This window comes from Schistocerca serialis, chromosome 1 (assembly GCF_023864345.2).
Source record: "Schistocerca serialis cubense isolate TAMUIC-IGC-003099 chromosome 1, iqSchSeri2.2, whole genome shotgun sequence".
NCBI lineage: Eukaryota > Metazoa > Arthropoda > Insecta > Orthoptera > Acrididae > Schistocerca > Schistocerca serialis.
The window spans coordinates 833,089,141-833,114,282 of NC_064638.1; the positions used below are offsets into that span (position 1 = coordinate 833,089,141).

At 39.3% G+C, this 25,142-nt stretch overlaps 1 protein-coding gene across 2 annotated transcripts in view; it reads left to right on the forward strand.

Moving 5' to 3' along the window:
• Window positions 1–25,142, forward strand: part of LOC126484832 (aminopeptidase Ey-like) — a 243,462-nt gene that overhangs the window by 179,226 nt on the left and 39,094 nt on the right. For both annotated transcript variants that reach the window (XM_050108430.1, XM_050108438.1), the window contains exon 14: window positions 18,215–18,387. In XM_050108430.1, coding sequence (XP_049964387.1) covers window positions 18,215–18,387 — 173 coding nt within the window. The remainder of the gene's footprint in view (window positions 1–18,214; window positions 18,388–25,142) is intronic.

Sequence of the window (25,142 nt, forward strand, 5' to 3'; positions counted from 1 at the left end):
TTGAACCAAGTGTTAGCTATGATTAAGTTATGCTCTGTGCAAAATTCTACCAAACGGCTTCCTCTTTCATTTATTACCCCCAATCCATATTCACGGGCTATGTCTCCTTCTCTCCCTTTTCCTACTCTTGAATTCCAGTCACCCATGACTATTAAATTTTTGTCTCCCTTCATTACATGAATAATTTCTTTTATCTCATCATACATTTCATCAATTTCTTCATCATCTGCAGAGCTAGTTGGCATATAAACTTGTACTACTGTAGTAGGCATGGGCTTCATGTCTATCTTGGCCATAATAATGCGTACACTATGCTGTTTGTAGTAGCTTACCCACATTCCTACTTTTTTTATTCATTGTTAAACCTACTCCTGCAGTACCCCTATTTGATTTTGTATTTATAACCCTGTATTCACCTGACCAAAAGTCTTGTTCCTCCTGCCACTGAACTTCACTAATTCCCACTATATCTAACTTTAACCTATCCATTTCCCTTTTTAAATTTTCTAACCTACCTGCCCGATTAAGGGATCTGACATTCAACACCCTGATCCGTAGAATGCCAGTTTTCTTTCTCCTGATAACGACGTACTCTTGAGTAGTCCCCGCCTGGAGATCTGAATGGGGGACTATTTTACCTCCGGAATTTTTTACCCAAGAGGATGCCATCATCATTTAACCATACAGTAAAGCTGCATGCCCTTGGGAAAAATTACGGCTGTAGTTTCCCCTTGCTTTCAGCCATTTGCAGTACCAGCACAACAAGGCTATTTTGGTTAGTGTTACAAGGTCAGATCAGTCAATCATCCAGACTGTAGCCGCTGCCACTACTTAAAAGGCTGCTGCCCCTCTTCAGGAACCACACGTTTGTCTGGCCTCTCAACAGATACCCCTCCATTAGGATGCACCTACAGTACGGCTATCTGTATCGCTGGGTGGGGGGAGGGGGGGAGGGGGGCGCTGGGTGATATGGGAAGATCTCAGTTAGATTACATCATTATCAGACAGAGATTCAGAAATAAGATACTGGTTAGTAAGGCATACCCATGAGCAGATATAGACACAGATCACAATGTAGTACTGAGAAGAGTAGCATGAAGTTTAAGAGATTAGCCAAGAAGAATCAATACTCAAAGAAGTGGTATACTGAAGTACTATGGAATGACGAGGTATCCTTGGAGTTCTCTAAGGCTATAGATACAGCAATAAGGAATAACTCAGTAGGCAGTATAGTTTAAGAGGAACAGACATTACTAAAAAGGGCAATCACAGAAGTTGGAAAGAAAGTCATATGTACAAAGAAGGTAACTGCAAAGAAACCATGGGTAACAGAAGAAATACTTTTGCTGATCAATGAATGAAGGAAATACAAAAACGTTCAGGGAAATTCATGGATACAGAAGTACAAACCACTGAGGAATAAAATAAATAGGAACTGCAAGGAAGCTAAGATGAAATGGTTGCATGAAAAATGTGGAGAAATTGGAAAAGAAATTATTGTTGGAAGAACTGATTCAGCATACAGGAAAGTCAAAAAAATCCTCAGTGAAATTAAAAGCAAGAATGGTAACATTAAGAGTGCCACAGGAACTCGACTGTTGAATGCAGAGGAGACAGCAGATAAGTGGAAAGAGTACATGGAGGCCTCTATGAGGGGGAAGATTTGTCTAACATGGTAGAAGAAGAAATGAGCAGTCAATTTAGAATAGATAGGGGATCCAGTATTAGAAATGGAAATTAGAAGAGCTTTGGAGAACTTGAGATCAAATATGGCAGAAGGCATAGATGACATTCCATCAAATTTTCTAAAACCACTGGGGGAAGTGGCAACAAAACAACTATTCACATTGGTGTGTATAATGCATGAGTCTGGCAATACACCATCAGACTTTTGGAAAAATATCGTCCACACAATTCTGAGGACTGCGAGATCTTACAAGTGCAAGAATTATCACGCAGTCAGCTTAACAGCTCATGTATCTCAGTTGCTGACAAGAATAATATACAGAAGGATGGAAAAGAAAATTGAGGATGTGTTATATGATGATCAGTTTTGCTTTAGGAAATGTAAAGCCAGCAAGAAGCAATTCTGACATTTCAGTTGATAGTGGAAGTAAGACTAAAGAAAAATGAAGACACATTCATAGGATTTGTTGACCTGGAAAAAGAGTTCAGCAGTGTAAAATGGTGTACGATGTTTGAAATTCTGAGAAAAATAAGGATAAGCTATAGGGAGAGATATGTACAAGAGCCAAGAGAGAATAACAAGAGTGGATGAACAAGGTGGATGAACAAGAACAAAGGGCGCGGATTAAAAAAGAGTGTAAGACAGGGATGTAGACTTTCACCTCTACTGTTCAATCTCTACAGTGAAGAAGCAATGATGGAAATAAAAGAAATGTTCAGGAGTGGAATTAAAATTCAAGGTGAAAGGATATCAATGATATGATTCACTTATGACATTGCTATTTTAAGTGAAAGTGAAGAAGAATTACATGAACTGCTGAATGGAATGAACAGTCTACTGAGTACAGAACTGGACTGAGAGTTAATCACAGAAAGACAAAAGTAATGAGAACTAGCAGAAATGAGAACAGCCAGAAACCTAAAAATCAGGATTGTTGGTCATGAAGCAAATGAAGGAATTCTGCTACCTAGGCAGTAAAATATCCAGTGATGGACAGAGCAGACTAGCAACGGCAAAAAGGGCATTCCTGGCCAAGAGAAGTCTATTAGTATCAAACATAGGCCTTAATTTGAGGAAGAAATTTATAAGAATGTACATTTGGTGGGGACATGACCTCAGCTGTTAAGTCCCATAGTGCTTAAAGCCATTGAACCATTTACATTTGGAACATAACGTCATATGGTAGTGAAACATAGATTGTGTGAAAACCAGAACAGAAAAGAATCAAAGCATTTGAGATGTGGTGCTACAGATGAAGGTTGAAAATTAGTTGCACTGATAAGGTAAGGAATGAGGAGGTTATCTGGAGAATTTGAGAGGAAAGAAATATTTAGAAAACACTGACAAGGAGAATGAACAGGTTGATACAATGTATGTTAAGACATCGGGCAATTACTTCCATGGTAATAGAGAGAGGACTTAGGTTGGAAGTGCTACTCTCAGATGAAGATGTTGTCACAGGAGGAGAATTCATGGTAGGCCGCATCAAACCAGTCAGAAGACTGATGACTCAAAAAAAAAAAAAAGTAATCTTAATAGACAGCATATTTTTGACATTTGATCATTGTGGTGAGATAAGCCATTGAATATGCTTTTACATGTAAATCACTAGAAGTAGGTAAGTCTAAAAACTGACAAGCTTTTGTCCTATGTTGTTCAGTGGGAACTTTACTGTGAAAAATAATCCAAAGTTGAAAAGATTGCATCAGAATTGAGACATACCAATGTTTAGTTTGTATCTGCTCTGAGCTGCCATGATTGGCCTCATTTAAATTCTTCTATTAGAAGAGTTATAATGGCTGCTTATTTTGGGTGCAGGGTTACATATTAATTTCAGCTGATGATGTCAGTAGATGAAATTATGCAAGGCATGGCCTTTACTTCAACAGGAAAGGAAAGGGTAAACAGGCTGGGCTAATAGAAAACTTGGGAGGAGGAGGGTGGCACTGTCATGAATGAAACATACCACAGTTACAAGTGTCACAGCAGCACCTTTTTTAGTATAGGAAGGTCAAAAAGAAATAAAGTTTTATGAAAGGTTAGGACTGAAACAAACCTTCAATTTGAGAAGGAAACTGAACAAAATAATAATGGCCTTCTGCATCAGCTCAAACAGTTGTTGGTTGAAAATGTTCAGCAATCAAGAAGATAGTCAGTAAAACAAAAATTTAATGTTTTTGTAAACTCTTCAAAGAAGTGAACAGTGCTCACAGTATGAAAGAAAAATACAACATACACTCCTGGAAATTGAAATAAGAACACCGTGAATTCATTGTCCCAGGAAGGGGAAACTTTATTGACACATTCCTGGGGTCAGATACATCACATGATCACACTGACAGAACCACAGGCACATAGACACAGGCAACAGAGCATGCACAATGTCGGCACTAGTACAGTGTATATCCACCTTTCGCAGCAATGCAGGCTGCTATTCTCCCATGGAGACGATCGTAGAGATGCTGTGGAACGGCTTGCCATGCCATTTCCACCTGGCGCCTCAGTTGGACCAGCGTTCGTGCTGGACGTGCAGACCGCGTGAGACAACGCTTCATCCAGTCCCAAACATGCTCAATGGGGGACAGATCCGGAGATCTTGCTGGCCAGGGTAGTTGGCTTACACCTTCTAGAGCACGTTGGGTGGCACGGGATACATGCGGACATGCATTGTCCTGTTGGAACAGCAAGTTACCTTGCCGGTCTAGGAATGGTAGAACGATGGGTTCGACGACGGTTTGGATGTACAGTGCACTATTCAGTGTCCCCTCGACGATCACCAGTGGTGTACGGCCAGTGTAGGAGATCGCTCCCCACACCATGATGCCGGGTGTTGGCCCTGTGTGCCTCGGTCGTATGCAGTCCTGATTGTGGCGCTCACCTGCACGGCGCCAAACACGCATACGACCATCATTGGCACCAAGGCAGAAGCGACTCTCATAGCTGAAGACGACACGTCTCCATTTGTCCCTCCATTCACGCCTGTCGCGACACCACTGGAGGCGGGCTGCACGATGTTGGGGCGTGAGCGGAAGATGGCCTAACGGTGTGCGGGACCGTAGCCCAGCTTCATGGAGACGGTTGCGAATGGTCCTCGCTGATACCCCAGGAGCAACAGTGTCCCTAATTTGCTGGGAAGTGGCGGTGCGGTCCCCTACGGCACTGCGTAGGATCCTACGGTCTTGGCGTGCATCCGTGCGTCGCTGCGGTCCGGTCCCAGGTCGACGGGCACGTGCACCTTCCGCCGACCACTGGCGACAACATCGATGTACTGTGGAGACCTCACGCCCCACGTGTTGAGCAATTCGGCGGTACGTCCACCCGGCCTCCCGCATGCCCACTATACGCCCTCGCTCAAAGTCCGTCAACTGCACATACGGTTCACGTCCACGCTGTCGCGGCATGCTACCAGTGTTAAAGATTGCGATGGAGCTCCGTATGCCACGGCAAACTGGCTGACACTGACGGCGGCGGTGCACAAATGCTGCGCAGCTAGCGCCATTCGACGGCCAACACTGCGGTTCCTGGTGTGTCCGCTGTGCCGTGCGTGTGATCATTGCTTGTACAGCCCTCTCGCAGTGTCCGGAGCAAGTATGATGGGTCTGACACACCGGTGTCAATGTGTTCTTTTTTCAATTTCCAGGAGTGTATTTCTTACCGGTAATAAAGTCCTTACCTTATTTAAAAGGTGTTCTTTCCCAAAGTAACCCAAATTAGGGCAAAGTCTACAAAGAATCCATGAATTATTCAACAAATAAATGTATCTTGTAAGGTAAAAAGGAAACTGTTTCTGTCAGTCAGAAACAGATCTGATGTTGATGCTATAGATCCCTGAAAACCATACTGCAAAATACTGAAGGTTATTGCACAATAATGGAAACAGTAATACAGATACCAAAGTAAATGCATTAAGAGAAAAATGGTCACACCAGATAACAAAATAAAGAGAAGACGGGATAAGGCAAAGGAGGAGACTGATAGAACCACAAATGAATAGCAGGAGATAGCATTAAGAGTAAAAGATACATTGGTAACAGACGTGTGCAGTTTTGCAAAACATTTTAATGAGCCTTTTACAGAAAGATGAAGTTGTCAGGTTCAGCAGATGGTATCATGGAATGTCTCAGACCAGCCATTACAAATAACTTCAGTAAAACAATATGAGCTTTACTACACTAGAAGTAATGTCAACCATAAAATCTTTAATATCAAAAAATTCTAGAAATTATGATAAAACATCAACAAGGTTAACTAAAGAATTTTCTTCTAAGTTTAGTAAAACATTATGTTATTTGTGAAAAATCATTTATCAGTGCAATATTTCTTGAATGGTTGAAAGATGCTGCTGTTAAACCTTTGTATAAGAAAGGAGATAAATAAATAGCACTAATTTTCCTTCCAATTTCACTTTTGCAAGAATTCTCAATAATTTTGGCAAAGATAATATCAATTTCACTTTTCAATCATCTAACTACAAATAATACACTACCTGACAAAAAAGTAAAGCACCAAGAAGGCATACTCAGATGTGAATGTAACTTCATATACTGACAGTATTGGTGGGTATGAATGATGGAGTTGCAATTCTCTATGACAGCTAGAACAACAATGAGAGTACATTATTTTTGTTCATGTTTAGTGTTGTTACCAAATATGGTAGGATATAGAAATGACACAAACAGTATCAGATAATGAGTGATTGTTGTGGAGGACACAGAGATGCCTCACAATCAAGTGGGAAAGTATTATCAATAGAGCTTGAAAGAGGCATCATTGTGGGACTCCATTTGACTGGCTGATCAAATTGTGCAATATCTACATTTGTGGAACATATGAATGTGATAGTGGGTGATGGAGTGTATAGGAACATGAGGGCAGGCATAGGTACCATGAAAGTCCCAGTTGACCACATGTGACCATCACGAGGGAGGATCACCGTATTGTGCACTAAGCATATTGCAGGCCCTTCACATCTGTGCATGCGATCTGAGAACAAGTAATTGACTCCATGCAGCATTCCACGGCATCCTTACCCATTGGCTGGAGACTAGCAGCAGCTGGTCTAGGAAATTATCATCCCATATGTAGGATGCTGTTAGCACTGCAATACAAATGTCCATGTCTGGATTATTGCAGTGACTGAGAAGCAAGGACTCCTGGAGTCATGGCGTGGGGGGCCACCTGGTTTGAGCAAATGGTGTTTGTGGGAATTCTGACAACATAACAATATGCCACAGACCTCCTGTGTCCTCATGTCTTACCTCTCATGCAACAGTAGAGTGGTACCATCTTTCAACATTATTCATACATGACACATGACTCTGTGAATTGGCAGCATGGTGCTGATGTAGTCCTGTGACCAGCAAGATACCCAAATCTATCCCCACTAGAAAATGTGTGGGCCAGTTCGGATATCAGCTAAGCCCCAGTCTCACTATCCTAGATATCAAGGACGAGTTAACAATTGTGGGCCAGACAGCTTGCCTCAGGAGAGAATACAAGGCTTTACAGCTCCCTTCCCAACTGAATCATAGATGCGTCCAGGCGAGAGGGGTTGCAATGTTGATAAGTGAGCTCATACTGCTACGTTCTTTGTATCTCTCAGACAGGGAACAAAGGATGTCAATAGAAAAGATTCCTGTATTAAGCTATCATAAATTATCCAGTTGGGAACTAATTAGAATGGTGTGTCCCACAATGTTCCGTCTTAGGACCCTTATTTTTTTCTCATATATATCAATAATTGTTCATCAATAACATGACCATATTCCAAGTTTGCTTTTGTTTGCAAATGGTACAAACATTCTAATAAATATCCAATGAAATATAGCTTTAGAAAGATTGGTTGATGAAATTTTCATGGACATTAATAAATGTCTCCTAGCCAATTCTTTGTCACTAAACTTTGAAAAACTATGCTAATTGCGGTTCAGAACAGCAAATATGTTTCCCAGCTGTGGATACCTAAAATATGATGACAAGCTGAGAGATGAAGGTAATAGTGTTAAATTTTTGAGATTTTAAGTTGAAGATAAATTCAGCTAGGAGAAGGATACAACATAATTACTGAAGTGCCTACACAAATCTTAATTTACAGTGCAGATGTTGTCAGATGTAGGTGACATAAAAAATAACTTTGTTAGTTTCAGTTTATAATGTTATACAGAATCATTTTTTGGGGCAACTTATCAAGACAAGATAATGGAATACTGAATCCAAAAATAAGTAATATGAATTCTTTGTGGTGTGAGCTCAAGAACATACTGCAGAGGCCTGTTCAAGACAAAGAAATTCACACATTGAGAAAGTCAATAACATGTTGCTCCATCTCTGACTCATATGCAAGCAGTTATTCAGCTGTGCATTGATTGATAGAGTTGTTGGATGACCTCCTGAGAGACAATGTGCCAAATTCTGTCCAATTAGTGCATTAGATTGTCAAAACCTGAGCTAGTTAGAGGGCCCTGCCCATAATGGTACAAATTTTCTCAGTTGCGGAGAGATCTGATGATCATTCTGGCCAAGGTAGGGGTAGGACTGGATGAAGACAAGCAGTAGAAACTCTCACCATGTGTGAGTGGACATTATCTTGCTGAAATGTAAGTGCAGGACAGCTTACCATGAAGGACAACAAAACAAGGCAAAGAATATCATTGACATATTGCTGCAGTGTAAGGATATTGTGGATGACAATTAAAAGGGTCATGATATGAAATGAAATGGCACCCCATCACTCCTGGTTGTCAGGTCATATGGCGGGTGACAGTGGTGGGATGCCAACATGCCTGTCACCTGCCATATGGCCTGACAGCAAAAAGTGATGATCTAGGGTGCCATTTCTTTTTGTAGCAGCACCTCTTTGGTTGCCACTTACAGCTCCCTTACAGCACAGCAGTAGGCCAATGATATTCTATGTGCAGTTTGTTGCCATTAATGGCAAGCTATCCTGAGCTTGCATTTCAGCATGATAATGCCTATCTGCACTTGGCAGGAGTTTCTACTGCTTGTCTTCATGCTTGTCAAACCCTATCTTGGCCAGGAATATCCTGTAATCTCTTCCCAAATGAGAATGTCTGGAGAATTATAGGCAGAACCCACCAGTAACCTCAAAATGTAACATGCTAGTTAGATAGAATTTGGCATGATATTCCTCAGGAGGACATCCAACAACTGTCTCAAGTCAAATTACGGCTTTGCATAAGGGCAAGAGGTGGATCAATGCATTATTGACTTTGTCCTATTTCTGAAGCTCTTTCTCTTGGATGAATCACCCAATTTTTGTTAAATTGTAATAATTTGTTTGTTGGTACATGTAAATCATATCTTTCAATTTATGCTGCATTCAGATAATTCCTTCGTGGCAGATAATTTTTTTTCTTAGAGTGTATTTATTCCATATTGAAACTTGACATAATAAATATATCTCTTTATCAAACCAACAGTTAATTCCACGCCATGGAATCAATATTAGAAATAAGAATAATTTTGAGAAAGATTTAAAGTCACTTACTTTTTGCCCAGACATATGTCCATTATTTAGGAGCACATATTTCTAATACTTTTCCAGCAGTTATAAAAATTTTAACTACTAATAAATATGAGTTTGAGCCTAATGGATTTATTGGTGGCTCCTTATACTCCACTGACGAAATTCTCAGTAGAGCTGGCTGATGTGTGTATATTATTTATAATATCAAATAATGTGAATTTTATGTAAAATCTGATTGCACTGCTGTACCACTCCAGTGTATTAATTTAAGTGAAGCAAATAAGTGCTGTAAATTGATTTTCTCTTCAATGATGGAGTCCGCAAGACAGCCATCAGTGCAGTAGAACATTGGAGAACTGTATTTATGTCTTGTTTCTTGAATTGTGCTATAACCGTGAACTGATCTTGAGTTTGAGAACTACATTGCTAATAGCCTTGTAACAGAACCATTCTTCCTTAAAAATATGATATGATTTACACTGATAATATGAACTTCATTAACTGACAACTTTATAGTCATTAACTATATCATTGAAAATTTGATACCACCTTGATCTGGCCTTGTAACACTAATCAAAACAGCCTTGTTGTGCTGGTACTGCGAACAGCTGAAAGCAAGGGGAAACTACAGCCGTAATTTTTCCCAAGGGCATGCAGCTTTACTGTATGGTTAAATGATGATGGCATCCTCTTGGGTAAAATATTCTGGAGGTAAAATAGTCCCCCATTTGGATCTCTGGGCAGGGACTACTCAAGAGTACATCATTATCAGGAGAAAGAAAACTGGCATTCTACGGATCAGGGTGTTGAATGTCAGATCCCTTAATCGGGCAGGTAGGTTAGAAAATTTAAAAAGGGAAATGGATAGGTTAAAGTTAGATATAGTGGGAATTAGTAAAGTTCAGTGGCAGGAGGAACAAGACTTTTGGTCAGGTGAATACAGGGTTATAAATACAAAATCAAATAGGGGTACTGCAGGAGTAGGTTTAATAATGAATAAAGAAATAGGAGTGCGGCTAAGCTACTACAAACAGCTAAGTGAATGCATTACTGTGGCCAAGATAGACATGAAGCCCACACCTACTACAGTAGTACAAGTTTGTATGCCAACTAGCTCTGCAGATGATGAAGAAATTGATGAAATGTATGATGAGATAAAAGAAATTATTCAGGTAGTGAGGGGAGACAAACATTTAATAGTCATGGGTGACTGGAATTCAAGAGTAGGAAAAGGGAGAGAAGGAAACATAGTCCGTGAATACGGATTGGGGGTAAGAAATGAAAGAGGAAGCCGTCTGGTAGAATTTTGCACAGAGCATAACTTAATCATAGCTAACACTTGGTTCAAGAATCATAAAAGAAGGTTGTATACATGGAAGAATCCTGGAGATACTAGAAGGTATCAGATAGATTATATAATGATAAGACAGAGCCTTAGGAACCAGGTTTTAAATTGTAAGACATTTCCAGGGGCAGATATGGACTCTGACCATAATCTATTGGTTATGAACTGTAGATTAAAACTGAAGAAAACTGCAAAAAGGTGGGAATTTAAGGAGATGGGACCTGGATAAACTGACTAAACCAGAGGTTGTACAGAGTTTCAGGGGAAGCATAAGGGAACAATTGACAGAAATGGGGGAAAGAAATACAGTAGAAGAAGAATGGGCAGCTGTGAGGGGTGAAGTAATGAAGGCAGCAGAGGATCAAGTAGGTAAAAAGATGAGGGCTAGTAGAAATCCGTGGGTAACAGAAGAAATATTTAATTTAATTGATGAAAGGAGAAAATATAAAAATGCAGTAAATGAAGCAGGCAAAAAGGAATACAAACGTCTCAAAAATGAGATCAACAGGAAGTGCAAAATGGCTAAGCAGGGATGGCTAGAGGACAAATGTAAGGATGTAGAGGCTTATCTCACTAGGGGTAAGATAGATACTGCCTACAAGAGAATTAAAGAGACCTTTGGAGTAAAGAGAACAAATTGCTTGAATATCAAGAGCTCAGATGGAAACCCAGTTCTAAGCAAAGAAGGGAAAGCAGAAAGGTGGAAGGAGTACATAGAGGATCTATACAGGGGTGATGTACTTGAGGACAATATTATGGAAATGGAAGAGAATGTAGATGAAGATAAAATGGGAGATACGATACTGCGTGAAGAGTTTGACAGAGCACTGAAAGACCTGGATTGAAACAAAGCCCCGGGAGTAGACAACATTCCATTAGGACTACTGACAGCCTTGGGAGAGCCAGTCCTGACAAAACTCTACCATCTGGTGAGTAAGATGTATGAGACAGGAGAAATACCCTCAGACTTCAAGAAGAATATAATAATTCCAATCCCAAAGAAAGCAGGTGTTGACAGATATGAAAATTACTGAACTATCAGTTCAATAAGTTACAGCTGCAAAATACTAACACGAATTCTTTACAGACGAATGGAAAAACTGGTAGAAGCTGACCTTGGGGAAGATCAGTTTTGATTCCACAGAAATATTGGAACACGTGAGGCAATACTGACCTTACGACTTATCTTAGAGGAAAGGTTAAGGAAAGGCAAACGTACGTTTGTAGCATTTGTAGACTTGGAGAAAGCTTTTGACAATGTTAACTGGAATACTCTCTTTCAAATTCTAAAGGTGGCAGGGGTATTAATACAGGGAGCGAAAGGCTATTTACAATTTGTACAGAAAGCGGATGGCAGTTATAAGAGTCGAGGGGCATGAAAGGGAAGCAGTGGTTGGGAAGGGAGTGAGACAGGGTTGTAGCCTCTCCCCGATGTTATTCAATCTGTATATTTAGTAAGCAGTAAAGGAAACAAAATAAAAATTTGGAGTAGGTATTAAAATCCATGGAGTAGAAATAAAAACTTTGAGGTTCACTGATGACATTGTAGTTCTGTCAGAGACAGCAAAGGACTTGGAAGTGCAGTTGAATGGAATGGACAGTGTCTTGAAAGGAGGATATAAGATGAACATCAACACAAACAAAGTGAGGATAATGGAATGTAATCAAATTAAGACGGGTGATGCTGAGGGAATCAGATTAGGAAATGAGACACTTAAAGTAGTAAAGGAATTTTGATATTTGGGGAGCAAAATAACTGATGATGGTTGAAGTAGAGAAGATATAAAATGTAGACTGGCAATGGCAAGGAAAGCGTTTCTGAAGAAGAGAAATTTGTTAACATCGAGTATAGATTTAAGTGTCAGGAAGTCGTTTGTGAAAGTATTTGTAAGGTGTGTATGGAACTGAAACATGGACGATAAATAGTTTTGATGAGAAGAGAATAGAAGCTTTCGAAATGTGGTGCTACAGAAGAATGCTGAAGATTAGATGGGTGGATCACATAATTAATGAGGAGGTATTGAATAGAATAGGAGAGAAGAGGAGTTTGTGGCACAAGTTGACAAGAAGAAGGGACTGGTTGGTATGACATGTTCTGAGGCATCAAGGGATCACAAATTTAGCATTGGAGGGCAGCGTGGAGGGTAAAAATCATAGAGGGAGACCAAGAGATGAATACACTAAGCAGTTTCAGAAGGATGTAGGTTGCAGTAAGTACTGGGAGATGAAGAAGCTTGCACAGGATAGGGTAGCATGGAGAGCTGCATTAAACCAGTCTCAGGACTGAAGATCACAACAACAACAACAATACCATCTTCAAAGAACAGCATCAGTGCATTATGCAACTGAACTTCTCAATCATGTGAAATTACATGGAGTCCCATCCAATGAACTTGATCTGCAAGTGATGGTTCCAACAATGTTACTGCAGAACACTGGGCATCCACATTGTGTTGATGAAGCAGTTGCTAAAATCTTTAAAGCAGATTATAACTAAAACCACCACCTTAACTCTGTGTGCTAAAGAAAAGTCATTTTCATATCCATGCTCCCCATCAAACCAATGGATATGCTCTTCAGATTGTCTTATCTAGGGATGAAAAACAAGTTACAGTGTACAAGTGTTCAAGCAGCTAGCCACAACTTGGAGAGTCAATGTTTTTCATACAGACAATTTTACCTTCCTTGCGCATGGAAATCAAGTGGAAAAATACACATTTATATTGTTAACAGTCCCCCATTCGGATCTCCGGGCAGGGACTACTCAAGAGGATGTCGTTATCAGGAGAAAGAAAACTGGTATTCTACGTATCGGAGCGTGGAATGTCAGATCTCTTAATCGGGCAGGTAGGTTAGAAAATTTAAAAAGGGAAATGGATAGGTTGAAGTTAGATATAGTGGGAATTAGTGAAGTTCGGTGGCAGGAGGAACAAGACTTCTGGTCAGGTGACTACAGGGTTATAAACACAAAATCAAATAGGGGTAATGCAGGAGTAGGTTTAATAATGAATAGGAAAATAGGAATGCGGGTAAGCTACTACAAACAGCATAGTGAACGCATTATTGTAGCCAAGATAGATACGAAGCCCACACCTACTACAGTAGTACAAGTTTATATGCCAACTAGCTCTGCAGATGACGAAGAAATTGAAGAAATGTATGATGAAATAAAAGAAATTATTCAGATTGTGAAGGGAGACGAAAATTTAATAGTCATGGGTGACTGGAATTCGATTGTAGGAAAAGGGAGAGAAGGAAACATAGTAGGTGAATATGGATTGGGGGACAGAAATGAAAGAGGAAGCCGCCTGGTAGAATTTTGCACAGAGCACAACATAATCATAACTAACACTTGGTTTAAGAATTATGAAAGAAGGTTGTATACATGGAAGAACCCTGGAGATACTAAAAGGTATCAGATAGATTATATAATGGTAAGACAGAGATTTAGGAACCAGGTTTTAAATTGTAAGACATTTCCAGGGGCAGATGTGGACTCTGACCACAATCTATTGGTTATGACCTGTAGATTAAAACTGAAGAAACTGCAAAAAGGTGGGAATTTAAGGAGATGGGACCTGGATAAACTAAAAGAACCAGAGGTTGTACAGAGATTCAGGGAGAGCATAAGGGAGCAACTGACAGGAATGGGGGAAATAAATACAGTAGAAGAAGAATGGGTAGCTTTGAGGGATGAAGTAGTGAAGGCAGCAGAGGATCAAGTAGGTAAAAAGACGAGGGCTAGTAGAAATCCTTGGGTAACAGAAGAAATATTGAATTTAACTGATAAAAGGAGAAAATATAAAAATGCAATAAGTGAAACAGGCAAAAAGGAATACAAACGTCTCAAAAATGAGATCGACAGGAAGTGCAAAATGGCTAAGCAGGGATGGCTAGAGGACAAATGTAAGGATGTAGAGGCCTATCTCACTAGGGGTAAGATAGATACCGCCTACAGGAAAATTAAAGAGACCTTTGGAGATAAGAGAACGACTTGTATGAATATCAGGAGCTCAGACGGAAACCCAGTTCTAAGCAAAGAAGGGAAAGCAGAAAGGTGGAAGGAGTATATAGAGGGTCTATACAAGGGCGATGTACTTGAGGACAATATTATGGAAATGGAAGAGGATGTAGATGAAGATGAAATGGGAGATATGATACTGCGTGAAGAGTTTGACAGAGCACTGAAAGACCTGAGTCGAAACAAAGCCCCCGGAGTAGACAATATTCCATTGGAACTACTGACGGCCGTGGGAGAGCCAGTCCTGACAAAACTCTACCATCTGGTGAGGAAGATGTATGAGACAGGCGAAATACCCTCAGACTTCAAGAAGAATATAATAATTCCAATCCCAAGGAAAGCAGGTGTTGACAGATGTGAAAATTACCGAACTATCAGCTTAATAAGTCACAGCTGCAAAATACTAACACGAATTCTTTACAGACGAATGGAAAAACTAGTAGAAGCCAACCTCGGGGAAGATCAGTTTTGATTCCACAGAAACACTGGAACACGTGAGGCAATACTGACCTTACGACTTATCTTAGAAGAAAGATTAAGGAAAGGCAAACCTACGTTTCTAGCATTTGTAGACTTAGAGAAAGCTTTTGACAATGTTGACTGGAATACTCTCTTTCAAATTCTGAAGGTGGCAGGGATAAAATACAGGGAGCGAAAGGCTATTTACAATTTGTACAGAAACCAGATGGCAGTTATAAGAGTCGAGGGACATGAAAGGGAAGCAGTGGTTGGGAAGGGAGTAAGACAGGGTTGTAGCCTCTCCCCGATGTTGTTCAATCTGTATATTGAGCAAGCAGTAAAGGAAACAAAAGAAAAATTCGGAGTAGGTATTAAAATTCATGGAGAAGAAATAAAAACTTTGAGGTACGCCGATGACATTGTAATTCTGTCAGAGACAGCAAAGGACTTGGAAGAGCAGTTGAATGGAATGGACAGTGTCTTGAAAGGAGGATATAAGATGAACATCAACAAAAGCAAAACAAGGATAATGGAATGTAGTCTAATTAAGTCGGGTGATGCTGAGGGAATTAGATTAGGAAATGAGGCACTTAAAGTAGTAAAGGAGTTTTGCTATTTGGGGAGCAAAATAACTGATGATGGTCGAAGTAGAGAGGATATAAAATGTAGGCTGGCAATGGCAAGGAAAGCGTTTCTGAAGAAGAGAAATTTGTTAACATCCAGTATTGATTTAAGTGTCAGGAAGTCATTTCTGAAAGTATTTGTATGGAGTGTAGCCATGTATGGTAGTGAAACATGGACGATAAATAGTTTGGACAAGAAGAGAATAGAAGCTTTCGAAATGTGGTGTTACAGAAGAATGCTGAAGATTAGATGGGTAGATCACATAACTAATGAGGAAGTATTGAATAGGATTGGGGAGAAGAGAAGTTTGTGGCGCAACTTGACCAGAAGAAGGGATCGGTTGGTAGGACATGTTCTGAGGCATCAAGGGATCACCAATTTAGTATTGGAGGGGAGCGTGGAGGGTAAAAATCGTAGAGGGAGACCAAGAGATGAATACACTAAGCAGATTCAGAAGGATGTAGGTTGCAGTAGGTACTGGGAGATGAAAAAGCTTGCACAGGATAGAGTAGCATGGAGAGCTGCATCAAACCAGTCTCAGGACTGAAGACCACAACAACAACATTGTTAACAGTTTAAGGCTATAAATAGAGTACAAGTATATTTTGTAAACAGTTTTAATTACTAACAGTCAAGAGTAATGTCAAATACCACACATGTTACTCATCAATCTATACAAATGACACTTACTACTAAAAATAAAAAATAAAAAAGTAAAAAGTAGCTCTTCTAGCAACATTAACAAGAACATACAGAAAGAAAGCAGATAAAACACAAAAAATATTTAGAACTTCAGATTATAAAAACCAAGACAAAAATGTAAGAATACAATGTGAGATAAAAAAGTTATCAGTTTTCCAAGAGAAAATGACATGGGATGTAAAGTGATTTTTGATATTTTTCCTACCAGCATGTGCAGTGGATTTGTTTGAAAATAGTTAATTATTTCATTTCTATTGCTTCTAGAATACATAAATAATTTCTTACAATACATGAGCTGTGAGGACGGAGCATGAGTTGTGCTTGGGTATCTCAGTTGGCAGAGCACTTGCCCGCGAAAGGCAAAGGTCCTGAGTTCGAGTCTCGGTTCGGCACACAGTTTTAATCTGCTAGGAAAGTTTCATATCAGCACACACTCTGCTGCAGAGTGAAAATCTCGCTATGGAAACATCTGCCAGGCTGTGGCTAAGCCATGTCTCTGCAATATCCTTTCTTTCAGGAGTGCAAGTCCTGCAAGGTTTGCATGAGAGCTTCTGTAAAGTTTGGAAGGTAGGAGACGAGGTACTGGAGGAAGTAAAGCTGTGAGGACAGGTCATGAGTTGTGCTTGGGTAGCTCAGTTGGAGAGCACTTGCCCATGAAAGGCAAAGATCCTGAGTTCGAATCTTGGTCTGGCACACAGTTTTAATATGCCAGGAAAGTTTCATATCAGCGCACACACTGCTGCAGAGTGAAATCTCATTCTGGAAAAATTTTCATATAGATAGAAATACTTTTGATCCACAGATCCTTAGTGAAGAGGTCATCAAGAAAGCAGAACATTCTATAAAAAGAAAAATATATAATACTAATTTACAAAAGAAGTGGGGTATTAATATTCCCTCCACAGATCCTTAAAGGGAAATGAGATTCAAGGAAGTGGGCTAAGCAAAAAATTTGGAACATAATTTCATCTAAAAGTTAATAATTAACCATCATAAATATGTAAATATATATACAGTGAAGTCCATAAGTTAATTTTACAACATTACTTACACAGACTGCTTTATTGCACTGAAGATATGGAGATGTCAGTTTTATAACACTCACATTACATACTTGATATTATTAACAACATGTAGATCTACATCTCATAGTTCTACTTAGAAATTATCAGAAGTGTAAAAAGACTTGGCCACAAATAAATCCTTTATAACCATTTTAAATTGTACTTTATTAGTAATAAAACTTTAAAGGTGGGTAGCGAGTACTGAAAATGTACTTTCCTGTATAGTGAACATATTTCTGGATCATATTAAGGATTATTTGCCTTCCTGTTATTGACTATATACTTGATTTCATATCTGACACAATGTTCATGTCATGTGCAAACAAATCATTGCAAAATGAGATTTTTCACTCTGCAGCGGAGTGTGCACTGATATGAAACTTCCTGGCAGATTAAAACTGTGTGCCCTACCGAGACTTGAACTCAGGACCTTTGCCTTTCGCGGGCAAGTGCTCTACCATCTGAGCTACCGAAGCATGACTCATGCCCGTTCCTCACAGCTTTACTTCTGCCAGTATCTCGTCTCCAACCTTCCAAACTTTACAGAAGTTCTCCTGCGAACTGTAGACTGTAATATATTCTCTAGTGAATATAGTAGATTCTCACTGTTGTACAAATAGATTTCTCCATATCTGAACCTTTTCTGGAATCCATTTCTCAAAATAAATGGCTTCCTATAAATTTTCAAAAACTTTTAATTTACATTACAAATATTAACTGACTATGAAACCATCACTCAAGATAACAAGCCTATGTTACTTTCACTAATAGGCCTATAGATACCCATTTTATCTATTGGTATTATAGTAGTATTTGTGTTTTGTAGGAGTATGGGCGGACCTTACTTTCGCCTTTATATGAACAATTTGGAGGATACAGTGGAAAATATCAGTCTGAAGACAGGAGTACTCAAGATATTGTAGAAAGTATTATGTGTAATTTGGGAGCTGAAGATTGTATTGAAGCACTTGCATCCAAGAATTCTTTCGGAAATGGAACGTAAGTGCAGAACAAGTCTTTATGAACATTGTCACTTTACATAAATGACAAAAACCTTGCACTGTGAATAAACGTACATGTGTTTGTCTGAATAACTGCTGCTTCAAATATCATATTACATGAGATCAAATGACTGTGTCCAAGGACAACCTATACTGGACTGACACTTTCATGCTCTGAAAATGCTTTCTCTGAGGCTTGTTCAGGATTTATGTAATTAAGAAATAGTTTTGAACTCTTATGACTGCACACCATAACATTGTGCCTATATTTTTACTAATTCAGTGTGATGCTACAGTCCTATAATACACATTGGTTAATGTGTCAGCCATCACTCAGTCACAAAATTAAAATACTGTCTGCATCTAAATGCTTCTGTAAGTCTAGTTACTAGAAACAGTCAGTTTTATGAACAAAATATTTGTGTAATTTTGGTGATGTCCAACATATTCACGAGGAATTCTATTGAGAGAAGTGAAACAATTTTATATACACACATAACGATCCTTTTTAGAGAACAAAAATCTCCTCTGTGAAAATTAACATGGATTCCACATTGTGAGACTTGTGAAACTTAGCTCACTCTGTTTATCACTGAGATCTCGAGAGCTGTAGGTACTAGCACCCAGATTGGTGGGGTTTTCATTGCCTTTCAGAGGTCAGTTCTGTATTGTTATTTGGTAAACAAAATAAGAGCATACCAATACAGACTAGACTACTTCATGAGATATGATCAAAAAGTAATGGGAATTTTTGTTTTTCTGAAAGGATCTTTGTTGATTCATCAACATCAAATTTGTCCAGTTCAAAGTAATCCTCCTCTGATATATTTCATTTGTGCCAACTCTTTTTCCAATTTTGGAAGCACTTCTGGAACTTGCTTCTTACAAGGGAACCTCCCCATCGAACCCCCCTCAGATTTAGTTATAAGTTAGCACAGTGGATATGCCTTGAAAAACTGAACACAGATCAATCAAGAAAACAGGAAGAAGTTGTGTGGAACTATGAAAAAAATAAGCAAAATATACACTGAGTAGTCCATGTGGAAGATAGGCAACATCAAGGATAATATGAGCGGAAGAGTGTTGTGGTCCCGTGATTAGCATGAGCAGCTGCAGCGTGAGGGGTCCTTGGTTCAAGTCTTCCCTTGAGTGAGAATTTTAATTTTTTATTTTCAGACAATTATCAAAGTTCAGGTACTCACACATAATCAACTTCATTCTCCAAAATTCCAGGGCATGTTCAGATTTGCTTGGACATAAGCAGGATTTGACGGTCTACACACGGAAAAATTTGAAAACGTAAAAACATATGTTTTGACAGAGCACAGGGAAAACTGCGTGACTGTGATACTGTTGCATTAATTTGTTGCAGTTTATGTGACAAACTCTTATGTTTTCATCACTTTTTTGGGAGTGATTATCACATCCACAAGAAAACCTAATTCGGGCAAGGTAGAAGAATCTTTTTACCCATTCGCCAAGTGTACAAGGTAGGTGAGTCGACAACATATTCCTGTCATGTGATGCACAAGCTGTCACTAATGTCATATAGAATATATCAGACGTGTTTTCCTGTGGAGGAATCGGTTGACCTATGACCTTGCGATCAAATGTTTTCGGTTCCCATTGCAGCGGCACATCCTTTCATCTAATAATCGCACGGTTTTGTGGTGCGGTCACAAAACACGGACATTAAACTTATTATAGTGAACAAAGACGTCAATGAACAAACAGACAGATCATAACTTTGCGAAAATAAAGCAAGTAAACTTTACACTCGAGGAAAGACTTGAACCAAGGACCTCTCCTTCCGCAGCCGCTCACGCTAACCACGGGACCATGGCGCTCCTGAGCTGCTACTATCCTTGATGTTGCCTATCTTGCCCATGGACTACTCAGTTTGTATATTTTGATTATTTTTTTCATAGTTCCACACAACTTCTTCCTGTTTTCTCGATTGATCTGTGTTCAGTTTTTCAAGGCCTATCCACTGTACCAACTTATAACTAAATCTGAGGGGGCTGCGATGGGGAGGTTCCCTTGTTAGTACGATGTTCAGCTCCTTCAGCAATTCTGTTTTATCTCATCAATGGTGGCAAAATGACATCCTTTCACAGTTCTCTTCAGCTTTGGGAATAGAAAGAGTCACAGGGGCCCATATACACCAAATTTGGTAGCTGAGGCAACGTGAGTGTTTTGCTTTTTAGCAGAAGATCACAAACAAGAATTGAGGTGTGAGTGGGAGCACTATCATGATCCAATTTCCATGAGTGATTTTGACACAGTTCTGGCTGTTCCTCTTCAGACTGCTTCACACAAATGTCGCATAGCTTCTGGGTAGTATTCCTTATTGATCGTATGACCATAAGGTAGCAACTCATGATGGACTATCCCATTGTAATCAAAGGGTCGAAGTTCTGGAGCATTGTCAACTTGATTCAGCAATTCCTGAGCAATGTCTATATGACAGTGTTTTTGGTTGAAATTCAACAATTTTGGAACAAAGTTTTTGCTACTTGTTTCATACCCAAAACATAAAAAATTGCTTGGAATGAGGCAAAGGATATGCCAACTTCATCAGCAATCTCTCTGATGGTGATTCCATGATTTTCCAGAACTTTTTTTCCTTTACTTCTCCCACATTGTCAGCAGTAATTGATGTGCTAGTACATCTAGGGTGGTCATTTTCTTGAACATCTTCTCGACCCTCTTTGGAATGTCTGTATCTCTCATAAACTCTTGTCTTACTCTTAGGACATTCACCGAAACCCACAATCAACATTTTGAATGTGGTGTTACACTTTATTCCATCTTTCAAGCAGAATTCAATGCAAATTCTTTAATCCACCTTTTTCAAAATTACAAATTTTTTGAGGACTGGAAAACACATAACCTTTTTTTGGCTATCAAAAGTAAACCAGATATTCAAAACAACTGAAAATATGGACATACATCAGAAAAATGTGCACCAACAAGATGAAAAAAACTGAAATTTCAATGCATAAAGCCTGCAAAATTAAAAAAAATTCCCGTTACTTTTTTATCACACCTGATATACCTAGTCTGACTTGGTAAGCTTTTATTTTGTTTACCAGATGACAGATGGACTGATCTCTGAAATCCAAGGAAAACCCTAGCAATATAAACATATATACAAGATCTAATAGATAATTTTGTGTAGATTGGCATGGCTTCAAAGGGATTGAAATGAAATGAAATAAATGAATGTGGTCTGCCTGTCACCTGTCACCATCTTCCCTACCATCAGATTAAAAGGATGTCACCTGATAGTTTGTTGCTCTGTGGACCACAATACTACAGGGATCTAGACTGCCAATTGAAATTTATTGATTAATGAAGAAAACAGGAGGAGACTACAGAGCAGTAACAATGAGAGGACTAAAACAAAGGCAGGTATATTCTCAAAAACACTTAAAAATTGGAGGGAGTCTTGATAAAAACAGATGGGAACTAGCCAGTCCACAATTTTGGACTATACAGGTGAAATGTGGGCTTGCTATAGGCCAAGCGACAAGTACATGAAAAGACATAAAATATGAACATAAATAAGAATAATTACACCCAACACTAGACAGAGTTTTGATGCAGCATAAGAAAGGTAAACTCCAGGATATAAATCACAAACGAAGCTAAAGAGCCATGAGAAGAAACTTGCTACAAGTACACAGACAGGGCCAGCATGACAAAGCTCACCAATGTAACATTGACAAAACCATGCAGCTGATCTCTGTTGGTGCAAAGTGAATATTTGCATCTTAAACCTTGTCAGTTTTGCTTTGAGTGCTCTGCTACAAATGATTTGACAAAAAGAGAGCATCACTGTCCATGTTTGCTTCCTAGGTACTGGAAATAAACACATGAATCACAAAATAGCAGTTACTACCATACAGTAAGGAAGTTACTACCATACAGTAAGGAAGTTACTACCATACAGTAAGGAAGTTACTACCATACCAGAAAGTAAAGCCTATTAAGTGCTGCAACAAACTGAGTCTGAGAGGGGGAGGGGGTCCCTCAGCATTTTGTAACCATGAGTAGTTGCACATTGTGTGCTTCCTGTGCAAGCAAAAGATACCCTGCTGTCAACTTAAGTGGGAGTGGGCACACCAATGATCACTTAAGTCTTGCTGCTGAGGGTCACACCGGTGCCCTTACACACAGGTTGGAATTCCTGGGGATGCTCTGTCTGTGGGACTGGTTCCTCCACACAATCAATACCTCAGCTTGAATTTGAAGTATTGGCCACTGGAATTTTACTAAATCTATGTCATGTTTCTTATCTTTATAATTATGTGATTGGTGACCATAAAAATTGCTCCACCTTGCCATTCCGTAGTTAATTACTTAGGCAAGCTATTGGTGGCTTGAGATGACTTGGAAAAAATTACTTTTAATGGGTGAACAAATAGACTAAATTCAGTTCTTTTTAGTTAAAGAGTGTACATCCCCATGCCTCCTATTATTGAACTCAATGCATAAGCAGCCAGAATCTGTGGTTGGAAATGTTTTAACTTTGTTTATCTCTATTTTTATTGTGGCAGTGGGCTGGACAGCTACAGAGATTTTGCTACATGCACCTCCAGAAGTTTGTGTTACAGTTGGAAGCTCCATGAGTTTGTTTGCAAATGATGCTGTTGTGCATAGGAATACGGCAACACCAAAAAACTGTAGTGAAATGCTGCAACATATGCAATGTACTGATTATGATTGCTTCATGGAGAGGCAGCTTACTCTGAATTTATATGAAAATAACCTACTTTGCATACATAGCTAAAGAGATCCATTACTATTTGATTACCCCATTGTTGATGAATCACTGAAAACAGTTAACAGCCACAAAATATTTAGTAACAACCACCTGGAATAAACTACACTGGAATGACAACATAAAACAGATATAGGATCTAGGACGAATCTTAAGGAAATGTAATTCATACATAAAAGAAGTGGCTTACAAAACACTCATTTGATTGATTATGGAGTACTGTTCATCAACCTGGGATCCTTACCAGGTAGGATTAATAGAAGAGATTGGAAAGATACAGTGAAGACCAGTGCATTTGTTCACAGATTTGCTTAGGAAATACAAGTGAATTACAGAAATATCCAAAAAATTCCAGTGGCAGATGTAACAAGAGAGGCATTGTGCATCATGCAGAGGTATCTGGTTAAAAATTCAAGAGTGGACATGCCACATACATATCATGAAATGACTGAGATGATAAAATCAGAGAAATTAAAGATCGTCTGGTGGCTTGTTGACTATCATTCTTCACAGCACCAATTTTGAATGGTACTGTGAAGGGGGAAATTGTGGTGGAACCAGAAGCACCCTTCTCAAACACCATAAGGTGCTTGTGAAGTAGAATTTAGATCTAAGTGTGGCTAAAAACTAAACATATTATAACAAAACAAAACACTGTATCTTCAATAGAAGTAGGGATTTAAGGAAAAATCATTCAGCACATTCCATCAAAGCACAAGAAGTTATTTAAGTGAAAGGAACAAATGTCTAAAATCCACAGAGTAAAATGGAGGGATGGATGGAATTCACAGCAGCATTGCTATATTTGTCAAAACATTAGTTGAAAATTATAGAAATGAAGCTGGCACACCTACACTGTACTGGTAAAAGGGCAAACAAAAGGAGTATAGATGGAAAAACCACAGTTAATGTTACAATAAACAATTCGAGGCTGGAGAAAGTAAACAAAAATGAAGATAGGAAACCACTTACATGCAGCTGATTGTTGTGTGCTATATACACTGATGATCCAAACACTGTGAGTGTTGCCCACAACAAGACTGAATGTTGTCTGGTTGCACTGCAGGCATATGACATGGCAAGGGAAGTATATAAGCAGAGCAGAGACATATGGGAATTATTCTAGCAATAGCAGAGACTGCAAAGAGGAAATCCATTGATATAAGTTACTTTGACAAATGGCACATTGCTATGGCCCAGCACCTGGAACCAAGAAGCTTGGAAATGGTAAAGCCCATTCAGCTGTCTGAGTATTACTGTCTTGGGCAACTGTAGCAGGTGGTTCAAGGATGACGAAAACATGAGTAGGTGAAAATGTGCTGGATGTCCATGGCTCATTACAGATTGTGGAGTTCAGAGGCTTATGCGCTCAGTGAAGCAGCACAGGATAAAGTCTGCTAGATCTGATGACGTAGTACAGTACTGGTGCAGGCACAGTTTGTTTGGGGAACATGTGGCTCCGCAGGAGATGGCCATTATGTGTTCCCTATGTTGGCTGAATGATGTCATCATTTACTACTGCAGTGGGCATGGGTTCATTAAAACTGGACCAAGGATCAATTGAGATATGTCACCTGTTTGGGCAAATTAAATTTCCTGTTACACCAGATCAATGTTCATGTCTAGATATGCTGTCATCTATGCAAACAGCTGCTAGAGCATGAACCATACCATGAACATAAGCCAGTGGGGCAGTATTATGTCACTGGGTACACTCATCTGGATTCTGTGGGACCTATGGTAGTAACCGAAAGTATCATGACAGCTATGGACTGTGTGAACATTATTGCCAACCACTTGCATCCCTTCCTATTTAATGTCTTTCTCAAAGGTGATGGCATCTCTCAGCAAGATAACTGTTCATGTCATGAGACTAGAACCATACTACAGTTGTTAGAAAAGCATGATAGTGAATTCTTGTTGATGTTGTGGTCACCAAATTTGCCAGATCTCAATCCTATGGAACA